The sequence below is a fragment of the Phaenicophaeus curvirostris genome, chromosome Z (genome assembly GCF_032191515.1).
Source record: "Phaenicophaeus curvirostris isolate KB17595 chromosome Z, BPBGC_Pcur_1.0, whole genome shotgun sequence".
Classification (NCBI taxonomy): Eukaryota; Metazoa; Chordata; class Aves; order Cuculiformes; family Cuculidae; genus Phaenicophaeus; species Phaenicophaeus curvirostris.
This window is the reverse complement of record NC_091431.1, coordinates 1,386,819-1,401,047: the sequence shown is the minus strand read 5'-3', so window position 1 is coordinate 1,401,047 and position 14,229 is coordinate 1,386,819. Positions and strand designations below refer to the sequence as shown.

Genomic DNA, 14,229 nt, shown 5'->3' with positions numbered 1-14,229 from the left:
TCGCTGCCTCTGCCCCAGAGCGGGAGTCGGGTCCCCCCTGCTCTCTCCCTCCTTGGGAACCGCCTCAGCCTTCCAGCAGCACGCGGCCTTCCCACGAGGAATTCTTGTGGGTGCAAAAGCGGGGGCCTGGCATTGCGGAGCAGAGGAACAGAGTCTCCTCCGTGACCCTGGCGTCGGTCCCTGTTCAGCCCTCCAGGGCTCCTTACTCACCGATCTTCAGGGGCTCAACCACGGCCACCTCCTCGGCCTGCGGGGCAGAGCTGCTCTCCTGGGGAGACTCATTCTTCTCCCAGGCCCCCTTGGGGCTGCGAGGAGGTCTCTCTGCCATCGTTTGGGATGGAGGTAAAAGCGTAGGGAGCGAGAAGAAAGAAGCTTCGGCAAACGCCTCAGCAGCACGGGGCAAGACGTGAGCTCCGCTCTGGAGCTGTGAGCTCTGCTGTCTCTCCCGCCACTGTCCTGACGGACACTGAGGGGTGGGGGGCTCCGTCTCCCTCACCTCTCGGGGGCCAGGGTGGGATCCCGCTGTGATGTCACAAAGGGACCCACCACAAGCTGGCAGGCGGGCAGGCAGGGGCAGGGTGGCCCTGGAAGGGAGGGTAAGATGGGGAAGGGGAGCATCAGGAGAAAAAGGGAAAGAGAGAAGAGAACATCCCATCCCCGTGCAACAGTCTGAGCCTGCCCAATGCAGCAGGACAATAAATCATCCAATCGTGGAATGTCTTAAGTGGGAAAGGACCCTCAAGGGCCATTGAGTGCAAGCCCTGTCCCTGTGTAGGACACCCCCAAAACTCATCGAAGCACGGAATGTCCCAAGTTAGAAGGCACCCACAAGGCTCATGGAGTCCAATCCGGGTCCCTGCCCAGGACAACCCTAAAACGCGCTCTGTGTGTCTCAGGACATTGGCCAAAGGCTTCCTGAACGCTCTCAGGCTTGGTGCCGTGACTGCTTCCCTGGGGAGCTGTTCTAGGCCTCCACCACCCTCTGGGTGAAGAACACTGTCCTTCCGTCCAACCCAACCTCCCCTGGCGCATCCTCCTGCCACTGCCTTGGGTCAGAGAGAAGAGCTCGGTGCCCGCTTCTCCTCCTCCCCGTCTGAGGAAGCTGCAGAGCACGATGAGGTCTCCCCTCGGTCTCCTCTTCTCGGGTCTGAAGAGACCAAGTGACTTCAGCCACTCCTCCCAGGGCTTCCCCTCTAAACCCTTCACCAAGTCCGTGCCCTCCTCTGGGCACTCTCTGCCAGAGGAGACGGTGAGCAAGAAACGGCCACGACTCTTGTTGGGCCTCTGGAGCAGGAGTGCAGAGTGTTTGACATCCAGCGAGCCCCTGGCCTGACAACGATTGACATTGGTGGCAAAACCAAGAAGGCATGAAAACTGGAGTGCAGCTGTGGTGGGGGACAAACTCTTCAGAGGGGACAGGAAGGGCAGGAGAGGAGGCGGGGTAGCCCTCTGTGTAAGGGAGGACTTGGACACCGTTGAGATGGATTGTGGCCATGAGGAGATCAAGTGCCTGTGGGTTAAAATCAGAGGAGCCCAAAAGAAGGCAGGTTTTGGGATGGGAGTCTGTTACAGAGCACCCAGCCAAGGAGAAGCAGCTGAGGAGCTCTTCTATAAACAGCTGGGGATAGTCTCTAGACTGATGCCTCTTGTTCTCGTGGGAGACTTCAATCTTCCCGATATCTGCTGGGAGTACAATGGAGCAGAAAGGAAGCAGTCCAGGAGGTTCCTGGAGTGCGTGGAAGACAACTTCCTCACACAGCTGGTGAGCGAACCGACAAGGGAGGGTGCCCTCCTGGACCTGCTGTTTGTGAACAGGGAAGGCCTTGTGGGGGATGTGGCAGTAGGTGGACGCCTGGGACAAAGCGATCACGAGATGATGGGGTTTTCTGTTCTAGGTGACGTGAAGAGGGTGGTTAGCAGGACGGTCACACGAAATTTCCAGAGGGCAGACTGTGGACTGTTCAGAAGGCTGGTTGGCGAAGTCTCATGGGAGACAGTCCTTAAGGGCAAGGGAGCCCATGAGGGCTGGGAGCTCTTCAAAAAGGAAATCCTAGCAGCTCAGGAGAAAGCCATCCCCATGTTCTGGAAATAAAGCCAGCAGGGGAGAAAACCAGCTTGGTTGAATAGAGAGATCTTGAGGGATATCAAGAAGAAGAGAAACGTTTATGAGCTTTGGAAGAAGGGACAGGCCTCTTGGGAGGACTACAGGAGGGAAGTGAGATTGTGCAGGGCAAAACTAAGGAGGGATACAGCTCAATTAGAAATCAGATTGGCAAAGTCTGTGAAAGATAACAAAAAATCTTCCTATAAACACATTAACAAGAAAAGGAGGACTAGGGACAATATTCAGTCCCTATTGGACGCAGAAGGAACAACAGTGACAGGGGATGAGGACAAGACTGAGGTACTTAATGCCTTCTTTGCCTCAGTCTTTAATAATAAGGAAAGTTGTTCCCTCTGTGTACAAACCCAGGAGCTAGAGGAGCAGAACAAAGCTCCCATGATCCAAGAGGAGGTGGTCAGAGCCTTGCTAGCCCGACTAGACACCCACAAGTCTATGGGGCCGGATGGATCCACCCAAGGGTATTGAAGGAGCTGTGGGTGTGCTGGCCAAACCCCTTTCCATCATCGTCCAGCAGCCCTGGCTGACTGGGGAAGTCCCACTGGACTGGAGGCTGATGATGTGCCCGTCTACAAGAAGGGTCGCAGGGAGGATCCAGGGAACTCCAGGCCTGTCAGTCTGACCTCAGTGCCAGGGAAAGTCATGGAGCAGGTGATCTTGAGTGCGATCATGAAGCACATGCAAGAGAACCGGGTGATCAGGCCCAGTCCACACAGGTTCACAAAAGGCAGGTCTTGCCAGACTAACCCGATCGCCTTCTATGACAAAGTGACTCGACTGCTGGATGAGGGAAAGGCTGTGGATGGATCTTCCTGGACTTCAGTAAAGCCTTTAACACAGTTTCTCCCAGCATTCTGCTTGAGAAACTGTCACCTCTGGGCTGGACAGGCGCACACTCTCCTGGGTGGAAAACTGGTTGGATTGAGGGCCCAAAGAGTGGTGGGAAATGGAGTTAACTCCAGCTGGAGGCCAGTGACAAGTGGTGTCCCCAGGGCTCAGGGCTGGGTCCAGCCCTGTTCAGTGTCTTTATCAATAACCTGGATGAAGGCATCGAGTGCACCCTTAGCAAGTTTGTGGATGACACTAAGCTTGGTCTTAGCTTATGCCATGGAGACAGAAATTTATTACCCGAGGAGTTATCTGAATCATTATTATTAATTTCCAACATAATATGAAAATGTGGGACATCTGAAGTCTTGTATACATTCATTTTGTTATCTGTAGGTGAATCAAAAGAATACAGGACAATGGATGTTGCCCAAAATGCTGTGGTTAAAATAGTCCAGTTTGAAAAAAGAAAAAAACCAATAAAACCAGAAATCCCAAGCCCGTTGGTCACTGATCATAAGACTCATCAGCTGAGATTTCCATTTTACTAGGCTTTTTCATTTCTTTTTTTTATCAGTCTGTGAGAAGTCAGCAGAGAGCCAGAAGAAGATGGTTGCAGCCCCTGGCTCTCATGGGTGACTTTAAATACCTCAATGAGCAATGTGGCAGACCACAGGTAATCCAACAAGCTTTTGGAGAGTGGCAAGGACTATTTCCTGACACTGAGGATCCACAGGCCAACTAGGCAAGATGTGCTGTTGGAACAGTTACTCATTAGCCAATGGGAGGAGATAGAGACAGTGCTATACTCCTTGCAGAGATATATTTTAAGAAAAGTATATTTTTATCAGTACTTTTTTTTTAAAATTAATTTTCTAAAGGAAAAACGTGAAAGTACCGCTTACTTGCTTGCCTTAATGTTTCTTTTCACTTGACTTAAAGATACTTAAACATTTTAGTTTTACTGATGATTGTTGGGGTGGATAGACAACCTTTGCAAATGCTAGAGATTTGGAAAGGTAGGTAATTAATCAAAGAGCACCGTTTGATAGGAATGGTTGGACTCGATGATCCGGTGGGTCTCTTCCAACCTGGTGATTCTGTGATTCTATGATTCTATGATTCTGTGAAGTGTGGATCTGTTGGAGGATTGGGAGGCTCCAAAGGGATCTGAACAGGCTGGATCCATGGGCTGAGACCAATGGGATGAGGTTTAACAAGGCCAAATGCCGGGTCCTGCACTTGGGGCACAACAACCCTGAGCAGCTCCAGACTACGAGAAGTCTGGCTGGAAACTGCCTGGAGGAGAGGGACCTGGGGGTGTTGGTTGACAGCGACTGAACATGAGCCAGCAGGGGCCCAGGTGGCCAAGAAGGCCAATGGCATCTTGGCTTGGATCAGACACGGCGTGACCAGCAGGGCCAGGGAGGTTCTTCTCCCTCTGGACTCGGCACTGGGGAGACCGCTCCTCGAATCCTGTGTTCAGTTCTGGGCCCCTCACCACAAGAAGGATGTTGAGGCTCTGGAGCGAGTCCAGAGAAGAGCAAGGAAGCTGGTGAAGGGGCTGGAGAACAGGCCTTATGAGGAACGGCTGAGAGAGCTGGGGGTGTTTAGCCTGGAGAAGAGGAGGCTGAGGGGACACTTCATTGCTCTCTACAACTCCCTGAGAGGAGGTTGCGGAGGGGAGGGAGCTGGGCTCTTCTCCCAAGTGACAGGGGACAGGATGAGAGGGAATGGCCTCAAGCTCCACCAGGGGAGATTTAGCCTGGACATTAGGAAAAAATTTTTCACAGGCAGGGCCCTTGGTCCCTGGCAGAGGCTGCCCAGGGAGGGGGTTGAGTCCCCTTCCCTGGAGGTGTTTAAGGGACAGGTGGATGAGGCACTGAGGGACATGGGTTAGTGATTGATGGGAATGGTTGGACTCGATGATCCAGTGGGTCTCTTCCAACCTGGTGATTCTACGACTCTATGATTCTAATTACATACTGTTACACTTGTGTTGAATTTTATCATTACATTCACAGATCACACTTTGTCCACCTAACCAGCCATTTCAACCTACAACGCAACCAGCTTGGTTAACAATGATTTGTCCTCATGGCTCCCTGCTGGTTGCTCTTCGTTTTGCCCATTGTGTACTGGAGATGGATTCCAAAAGCACATGCAGCACATGCTCTGTGATTATTCTGGAGACCGAAGTTAATTTTGACCAACCAATAGTTCCCTGGATCCTCCAACTTTTTGAAAAATGGGCGTAACAGCCCCAATCCAGTTGCGAGGGATCTCCTTGATCACAACGTTTTTTTATAGCTGAAAGGCAGCGCTATTGTATTGGACAGCATTTCTGTATCATCCTGTGCTGTCCCATGGTTAGAAGGCGACTTCAGCGCACTGTGCTCTAAGGCCTTTCTAATCCATTGCTGCCCCACTGTACAGAGCTCCTCTCCTTCAGAAAGGATGCTGGTACACACAGAAAAATGGAAGTAGGCTTTGCCTGTGAAGACTGAAGTGAAAAAAAGGCATCAAGTATTTCTGCCATTCCATGTGCACCAGAAGGATGTCATCCTCAGCCGTCAGTTCTAAGGAAGCTGCAGGGATTTCTGTACAGGCGATGCTGTTTACTCTAGCACCATGAATAAACCACCTCAACCGAGTACTGACGTAAGCACTGCTGAAATAGCTTATGTTCATTCTGATGTTGCTGAAATAGAATTCTTCAAAGAGAACTGGGCAGTCATTCCTCACCCTTTCATCAACCCAAAGCAAGAGGCAAATATAAAGATTAATCTCAAATGCGAACAACAAGCAGTTGCACAACCCTGTGTGACCAGGTCTTAAGTTCAACAGAACATGTAACCCAACACCCTGAGAATACATTTACCTGGGCTTTAAAATTTGCCCCATGTGACAGGAATGGACGTGACACATCACAACAGGCTACGACTTTTCAGTTCCAGCGATGTCAGAGAAACGCTAACGTTTCCAAAGGAGTAGGGAACATCGCTGATTCTAAGACAGGAATGTCGTAACGGTTTTTTTAGGGCACTAAGTTTACAAAATCCTTTTCACAGAATCACAGAATCACAGAATCACCAGGTTGAAGAGACCCACCGGATCATCGGGTCCAACCGTTCCCATCAAACACTAAACCATATCCCTCAGCACCTCATCCACCCATGCCTTAAACACCTCCAGGGAAGGTGACTCAACCACCTCCCTGGGCAGCCTCTGCCAGGGACCAATGACCCTTTCTGTAAAGAATTTTTTCCTAACGTCTAGCCTAAACCTCCCCTGGAGGAGCTTGAGGCCATTCCCTCTTGTCCTGTCCCCTGTCACTTGGGAGAAGAGGCCAGCACCCTCCTCTCTACAACGTCTTTTCAGGTAGTTGTAGAGAGCAATGAGGTCACCCCTCAGCCTCCTCTTCTCCAGGTTAAACACCCCCAGCTCTCTCAGCCGCTCCTCATAAGGCCTGTTCTCCAGCCCCTTCACCAGCTTTGTTGCTCTTCTCTGTACTCTCTCCAGAGCCTCAACATCCTTCTTATGGTGAGGGGCCCAGAACTGAACACAGGATTCGAGGAGTGGTCTCACCAGTGCCGAGTCCAGAGGGAGAAGAACCTCCCTGGACCTGCTGGTCACGCCGTGTCTGATCCAAGCCAAGATGCCATTGGCCTTCTTGGCCACCTGGGCCCCTGCTGGCTCATGTTCAGTCGCTGTCAACCAACACACCCAGGTCCCTCTCCTCCAGGCAGCTTTCTAGACAGACTTCTCCTAGTCTGGAGCTGCTCAGGGTTGTTGTGCCCCAAGTGCAGGACCCGGCATTTGGCCTTGTTAAACCTCATCCCGTTGGACTCTGCCCAGCGGTCCAGCCTGTTCAGATCCCTTTGGAGCCTCCCGACCCTCCAGCAGATCGACACTTCCACCCAGCTTAGTGTCGTCCGCAAACTTGCTAAGGGTGCACTCGATGCCTTCATCCAGATCATTGATGAAGACATTGAACAGGGCTGGACCCAGCACTGAGCCCTGGGGACACCACTTGTCACTGGCCTCCAGCTGGATTTCACACCATTTCCCACCACTCTCTGGGCCCTCCAGCCAACCAGTTTTCCACCCAGGAGAGTGTGCGCCTGGCCAGCCCAGAGGTGACAGTTTCTCAAGCAGAATGCTGGGAGAAACTGTGTCAAAGGCTTTACTGAAGTCCAGGAAGATCCATCCACAGCCTTTCCCTCATCCAGCAGCCGAGTCACTTTGTCATAGAAGGCGATCAGGTTAGTCTGGCAAGACCTGCCTTTTGTGAACCCGTGTGGACTGGGCCTGATCACCCGGTTCTCTTGCATGTGCATCATGGTAGCACTCAAGATCACCTGTTCCATGACTTTCCCTGGCACTGAGGTCAGACTGACAGGCCTGGAGCTCCCTGGATGCTCCCTGCGACCCTTCTTGTAGACGGGCACAACATCAGCCTCCAGTCCAGTGGAACTTCCCCAGTCTTCCAGGACTGTTGGAAGATGATGGAAAGGGGTTTGGCCAGCACACCCGCCAGCTCCTTCAATACCCTAGGGTGAATCCCGTCCGGCCCCATAGACTTGTAGCTGTCCAGTCGGGCTAGCAAGGCTCTGACCACCTCCTCTTGGATCACGGGAGCCTCATTATGCTCCTCTAGCTCCTGGGTTAGTACACAGATGGAACGACCCTCCTTACGACTAAAGACTGAGGCAAAGAAGGCATTAAGTACCTCAGCCTTTTCCTCATCCCCTGTTACTGTTGTTCCTTCTGCGTCCAATAGGGACTGTATGGTCTCCCTAGTCCTCCTTTTATTATTTATATATTTGTAGAAAGATTTTTTATTATCTTTCACTGACTTGGCCAATCCAATTTCTAGCTGAGCCTTAGCCCTTCTGATTTTTTCCCTACACAATCTCACTTCCCTCCTGTAGTCCACCCAAGAGGCCTGTCCCTTCTTCCAGAGCCCATAAACATTTCTCTTCTTCTTGATATCACTCAAGATCTCTCTATTCAACCAAGCTGGCTTTCTCCCCTGCCGGCTTTTTTTCCGGACCACGGGGATGGCTTTCTCCTGAGCTGCTAGGACCACCCCTTTGAAGAGCTCCCAGCCCTCATGGGCTCCCTTGCCCTTGAGTACTGTCTCCCATGAGACTTCGCCAACCAGCCTGCTGAAGAGATCAAAGTCTGCCCTCTGGAAATTTAATGTTACCGTCTTGCTAACCACCCTCTTCACTTCACCTAGAACAGAAAATTTTATCATCTCATGGTCGCTTAGTCCTAGGCGTCCACCTACCGCCACATCCCCTACAAGGCCTTCTCTGTTCACCAACAGCAGGTCTAGGAGGGCACCCTCCCTTGTTGGTTCACCAGCTGTGCGAGGAAGTTGTCTCCCACGCACTCCAGGAACCTCCTAGACTGCTTCCTTTCTGCTGTGTTGTACACCCAGCAGATATCAGGCAGATTGAAGTCTCCCACCAGAACGAGAGGCATCGATCTAGAGATTGACCGCAGCTGTTTATAGAAGAGCTCCTCAGCTGCTTCTCCTTGGCTGGGTGGTATGTAACAGACTCCCATCCCAAAATCTACCTTCTGGTGGGCTCCTCTGATTTTGACCCACAGGCACTCAACCTCCTGATGGCCACAATCCATCTCAATGGAGTCCAAGTCCTCCCTTACAAAGAGGGCTACCCCGCCTCCTCTCCTACCCTTCCTGTCCCGCCTGAAAAGCTTATACCCCACCATAGCTGTACTCCAGTTATATGAGTCGTCCCACCACGTTTCCGTGATGGCAACGACATCATAGGCCCCTTGCCCTACGACAGCTTCCAGCTCTTCCTTCTTATTCCCCATGCTGCGTGCATTGGTGTAAATGCACTTCAGCTGAGCTGCCGAGCCTTCAGCCCTCCTAGAGGGAACAGGGTTCGTTCCCAACTGCCTGGTAACTGGAGTAGTTAACACCAGAGTGCCTGCATCTCCCTTAGCACCCCGAGGTGTGTTCTCCCCCACTTTTTGTGCGGTGAGGTACTGGTGGTCCTCGCCCGCGCACCCTCTCCCAATCACCAATTCCCCACATCCGGGCTCGTTCCTGTCTAGCCTGGGCTCAACCCCCTCCCCCTTCACATCTAGTTTTGAGACACGTGAATCTGAAAAACTGTCAAGGAGAGTCTGCAGTAACTACAAATGGGAAGAGCTACTAAATTCACATCTTATTATGAAACTAGCACTGGGCAACTCAGGAGACACCAAGTGCTAGATCTTCAGCTGTGTAGCTGTAAGCAACTAGCAACTTGGCTACAGGACAGCACCGGATGAAGGAATCCTTTAAACCTAATTGAAGTAGGCAAGTTTATTTCCACCATAGCCTTTACCAACAGAGCAACTGAGTGAGGATACTACAAATACATTATTATCATCTATCTTATTCTGAAATATTCTATGGGTGATTTCAGCTAACTGCCAATCACCAAGGCAGTCTGATCCTTGAAGGGGATGACCCTTAACACCGGACACTATTAACACTCACAGAGCTGCACATCAGTCCATTCAACACACCGGAGAGTCAGGGCAATAGTAAGTGCCTACGCTGAGCCACATGGACTGTTAGGTGAACAAGCAGCTCACATACGAGTAGAGAAAATGCATCTTGCAGAGAGGACCACTAACCAGCAAAGCTCCATGATGTGCAATAGAGCATCAGAGACCTCACGGTTCTTCTGGGGAACACGTAACCACCAGGGCAGAAGGATCTTGGTTATTTAGTCTTTCATTTTTCTTTCCTCTCTTTATCACTGCTTCACAAAAAGAAAAGCACAGATGCAAGGACACTTAATGACAGCATAGAATTCTCCTTTAACACACACTGCAAAGCCATTGAAAAAATAAAGCATGATCTGTGCGCTGACATCAAGTAAGGCACTGATTGGATTCTTCATCTTTTAAAAAGTATTTAAAAAAAAAAAAAAGTCACAATTCATCAACAAATACGCCAATAAATACTTTGGCTTTTTTACTTCACAGAATGCAAGTGAGTATCTTCCATTTTCCTTACTCTGGGACAATAACACTTCCATGATGACAATTTGTACAGACTTGAGACATTTCCTGACATTTCTTTTGAAGCAGGAGTAAAATTTGAACCACACAAAGCGCAAACATTGAACTGTTAATTTGAAATGCTCAAATGCTTCAAGTCAGTGGTCTATGCTGGCTGCTGAGCAATGTGTAAACATTTGCACCTGTTTACTCCCACTCCACACTTGCATTTTTTTTCTCATAATGACTCTATTTTTACTTGGAAGAAAAAGCTAAGTAAAGATTGTAGTGAAGGCCTCTGGCTCAGAGAAGAGCAACCTTCACTATTCAGAATCTAGCCAGCAACAAATACAGGGGACAAGGTCCAACTATTATGGTGCCAAAACAACTATGAGTATCACATCTGTCTGGAAAGCGCAGTCAAAAGAACATAGTGGAAGCACTGAGACCTAACTTGACAGGAATGTTGTATACAGCAGCTGATAAAAGGAGCAGCTGTGCTCAGAAGCTGCAAGAGCAGAGATAATCATGGTGAAAATGGAGCACAGGAACACAGGGATAAGGCAAAAGAATAAAGGAGGTAGGATATCGGTATCATCTAAAGACTATTTTCTGAAGGAAACAACTGAAGTGTTCTAGGTAGACTTAAAACACATCTGCGTATGATGTAATAAACTGCATTAACACAGACTGCAAATATTATGTCAACAATGTTATACATAAAACATTAGCAGAAATTAACTTGCTGGTTCTGCTTAAGAAGAACAGCCCCTTAAGTATGTATTTTTTCTCCTGATTACATCATAGTCCAGAAAATAAAAAAAAAGAAAAAAACCCTACTCTACAAATCTTGTACATAGACTGGAACATCTGTGCCTCAAGAAGGTTCTCGTATGTCAAGTGAAAAATCACACGTGCATGCTCAGTAAAATGTAGAAACCATTTCACAACTACTAAGTGGCAGAGAGACAGTGAAGCATGAAGAATAGAGCACAATTATTATTTTTCACATTTAAGAAGTAGGAGGGGCATACAAGATTAGAAGATAGGTCTGGATATACAAACAGAAATACACTGCTTCCCTCAATAGTTAATTAAATTGCAGGTCCCATTACTACAGGATGTTGTGAAGGATAAATGCATTCTAAAACAGATTAGGTGAACTCACAGAGAACAAACACGTCTGTCACAGAATATTAAACTCAACTGTTAGAAAACAGCTGGGTCATGAAGTATCTAAATAGTTGTCTGCTGAAGGCTGGTGTGATGTGCTTGAGAAAGGATCACGTTATACATAACCTGTTTGCTGCACCGTTTGATTCTATTCCTTGCTCCAGCTGGAAAACACTAGACTTGACAAAGCTTTGCTCTGATCCAAGAGGAATCAACAGAATCACTAGGTTAGAAAAGACTCACAGGATCATGGAGTCCAAAAGGAAAGTTCATTATCCACTGTTACGTCTACTGACTTACCCATCTTTTAATAGTCTAATGGCTTGGTTCAAAACCATTATTCTTTAAGGTCTTCTAAATTAGTTACAGTAACACCTATAAGCTAAGGCTCTTACGCATTTATTACATTGAAGTTTGGATCTGCTTTAGATCCATTCAAGAAACCATGGAGCAAGGGATTCTTGAGAACCATATCAACAGAAGCTAATCATTCTACAGTACAAAGCATTTTCTTAAATCTCAGTTGTAAACTTAATTAAAAAAGAACTCAGGTGTACATCACTCCCATGACTCGGGCCTAAATGGCTAGAATGCAACAGTCTGTAAACTTCCATAACATGTCTTTGTTCACTTCAAGCTTTAACAGGAGTCAAAGTTATAGGTAACTACCAGAACACCACAGACAAGCTGTAAAAGTTGACTTCTCATCACCTCTGCACTCCTTTGATAACCCTGACAACTTTTCTTGCAAATCTGAGCAGCAAAAGTGTTGCTGACCTCATGATACGTGTGGAATTGTCACTTGTTTTAGGCAGTATTTCATAGTCTATACTGCTTGGACATGCTTGCAGATAATTTATTCCAGGATACATGAAAGAAAGAGTTCCATAATGTGATGGCATTAAAAGAAAAATATTATATGTACAGAATAGCAAAATCATGCTGCTGTTTCAGTCCTAGGCCAAATGCAATGAATGCATCTTTCATGTTTTCTCATAAAAATTGCATACATTTGTATTAGTCTGTGCTTGTAGCCTAAGCATGTGAAATAGAGGAAAGGCCTTATACAGGAGATTCTGCTGTGGGGCAGTACCTTCAAACAGCAAAGCTGAAGATAATTTCATTCATGAGCTCCCAAATGCTGCCAAAACCTTATTATTTGAAACTTAGATGTCAATTAATAAAAATAACAGCTTATTCAATGAAAAATTCCCCACAACTCAAAACTTTTATTCTGGTTATCTTTATTTCCTTAAGAATTATAATTTTAGAAAGATTAAGCCTCCAAATTTACAGGAAGAAATGTGGCCACAAAAAGCGTGTGGGGTTCTTTAGTTTAGTTTTTTCAAGTTCCATCATTTTTAGTGCAGCTAGAAATCTTTGCTTTCTGATACAGGTGTCCAAGGCAAAACAGTGAACACTGTTTGCCACAGTGAGAAGAAAATTAATTTTTATAAACTTCCTAGGAAAAGTGCTCTGGCTGCAGAGGAACGCAATTTTTACATGAATTTGCTTTAATATTAATTTACTGTTAGTAATTCAGACTTTATATCATTTTTGTATCAACAATAATTTTTTATTAAGCACAAGATAGGTTTTGGTCTCCTGCACAGAAATGACATTCCCATTTTTTCGGTCATGGAAGCATAAAGTAACAAACCACATTACCTATATAGCTATCCAACTGTTTGTTCTTTTTGTTCACCGACAGCACTAAGTAAACCAACATGAATATTTAAGCCACACCCATTACTTTTTGCTCCAACTGGAGTGAATAAAAATACGCACTTACACATGTTCTAAAATAATTTGCCCTACACAGATGTATAAAACAGAGCACCAGAAGTCCCAGTATAATCCCCAGAATCCTGTAGTTTTGGTAATAAATCGTACTGCTATCCTGACAGGAATTTTATGTCTACAAAACTCTTGTGTATTTTACAGCAAAGCACTTTTCATATAAGTTAACACACATAGACTCTGGTTGAAGAGAGACTGTAAATGAATCCAAGTTTCTTGGAGTTGTGTTGACAACCTGGATACTTCTTCCAATAGGTTTGGCTCAGATGAGAGAATCTTAAGATGTAACTGAAAATGAAAACAAGTCATTAGTGAAACAAATACAGATAATAATGACGACAACAACAACAATAATACTAATAACAATAACAATCTGTTTACTCAATTCCAATACTTCACTTTCAGGAACATCCCAGGGAAGGGAAGGACTCTCCCTTCAGTTAATTCCGTCTACTTAATGCTGCCTCCCCTCCTGATAGTCTTTTACAACTTATTTTGCTTCTACATATATATTACATAAGATAAAGCAGAAAAACTTCTTACATACATTACTGCTTTACTAGATCTTCTGCCTCCTGCTGCTGAATCTATCCTAATAACATACTTCTCTAGAGGGTAACTTTTTCCACTTTCCAACCGGTATCACAAATTCCTCTTTCCACTAGAAAGGCTAAAGAGATGCCCCTAGGTCAATCAGTATTAGTACTTCAATAACGCATGCTGCATAAGGCAAGAAGAATGATGCCAGCACACTCTACAGTGGTACCGGGAGATGATGTGTCTCTGTGTAATAAACAGTAACCTTAGCAAAGCATAAAGAAAATAAACTTCTCAATCTTGTGAAGAGGCAATATATTATTACCACTTAATGGATGGAACTTGTTATTCTCCAGGCTACAACTTCAATCTAGGGGCCTTGCTAAGCTCAGAGCTGTTTTACTTGGAACGTACAACAGAAGATACTGCTGTTCATATATCACAGACTGAGTTTATAGTATTCTACTGCACTTCAGACCAAGAGTACGTTTCTCAGGCAAATTACGTCGCTGTCCACAACCTACCCTGCAAGAACTAGATGTCTTTTCTATGAAACTTAAATAGACATACAAATTCTAACATTCAATATTGCAACTATTAAACATATACAGTCCACAGGACCAGACTAATAAAAATCAGGATAATAATAAATAGACCTGATATTCATTCACCAGTGGCTTTTTGTCAAGACCTGTGTTTTACTCTACAGATCTACTCCTTGTTGTCTGCACTAC

At 46.7% G+C, this 14,229-nt stretch overlaps 1 protein-coding gene across 1 annotated transcript in view; it reads right to left on the bottom strand.

Annotated features, from left to right (window-relative positions):
• Positions 1–11,444: 11,444 nt before the first annotated feature.
• The window catches only part of WDR36 (WD repeat domain 36), a 36,216-nt gene continuing 33,431 nt past the window's right edge, over positions 11,445–14,229 (bottom strand). Inside the window, exon 23 of the mRNA XM_069880478.1 lies at positions 11,445–13,246. Within this exon, the coding sequence (XP_069736579.1) occupies positions 13,097–13,246 (150 nt within the window). The 3' untranslated portion in view covers positions 11,445–13,096. The remainder of the gene's footprint in view (positions 13,247–14,229) is intronic.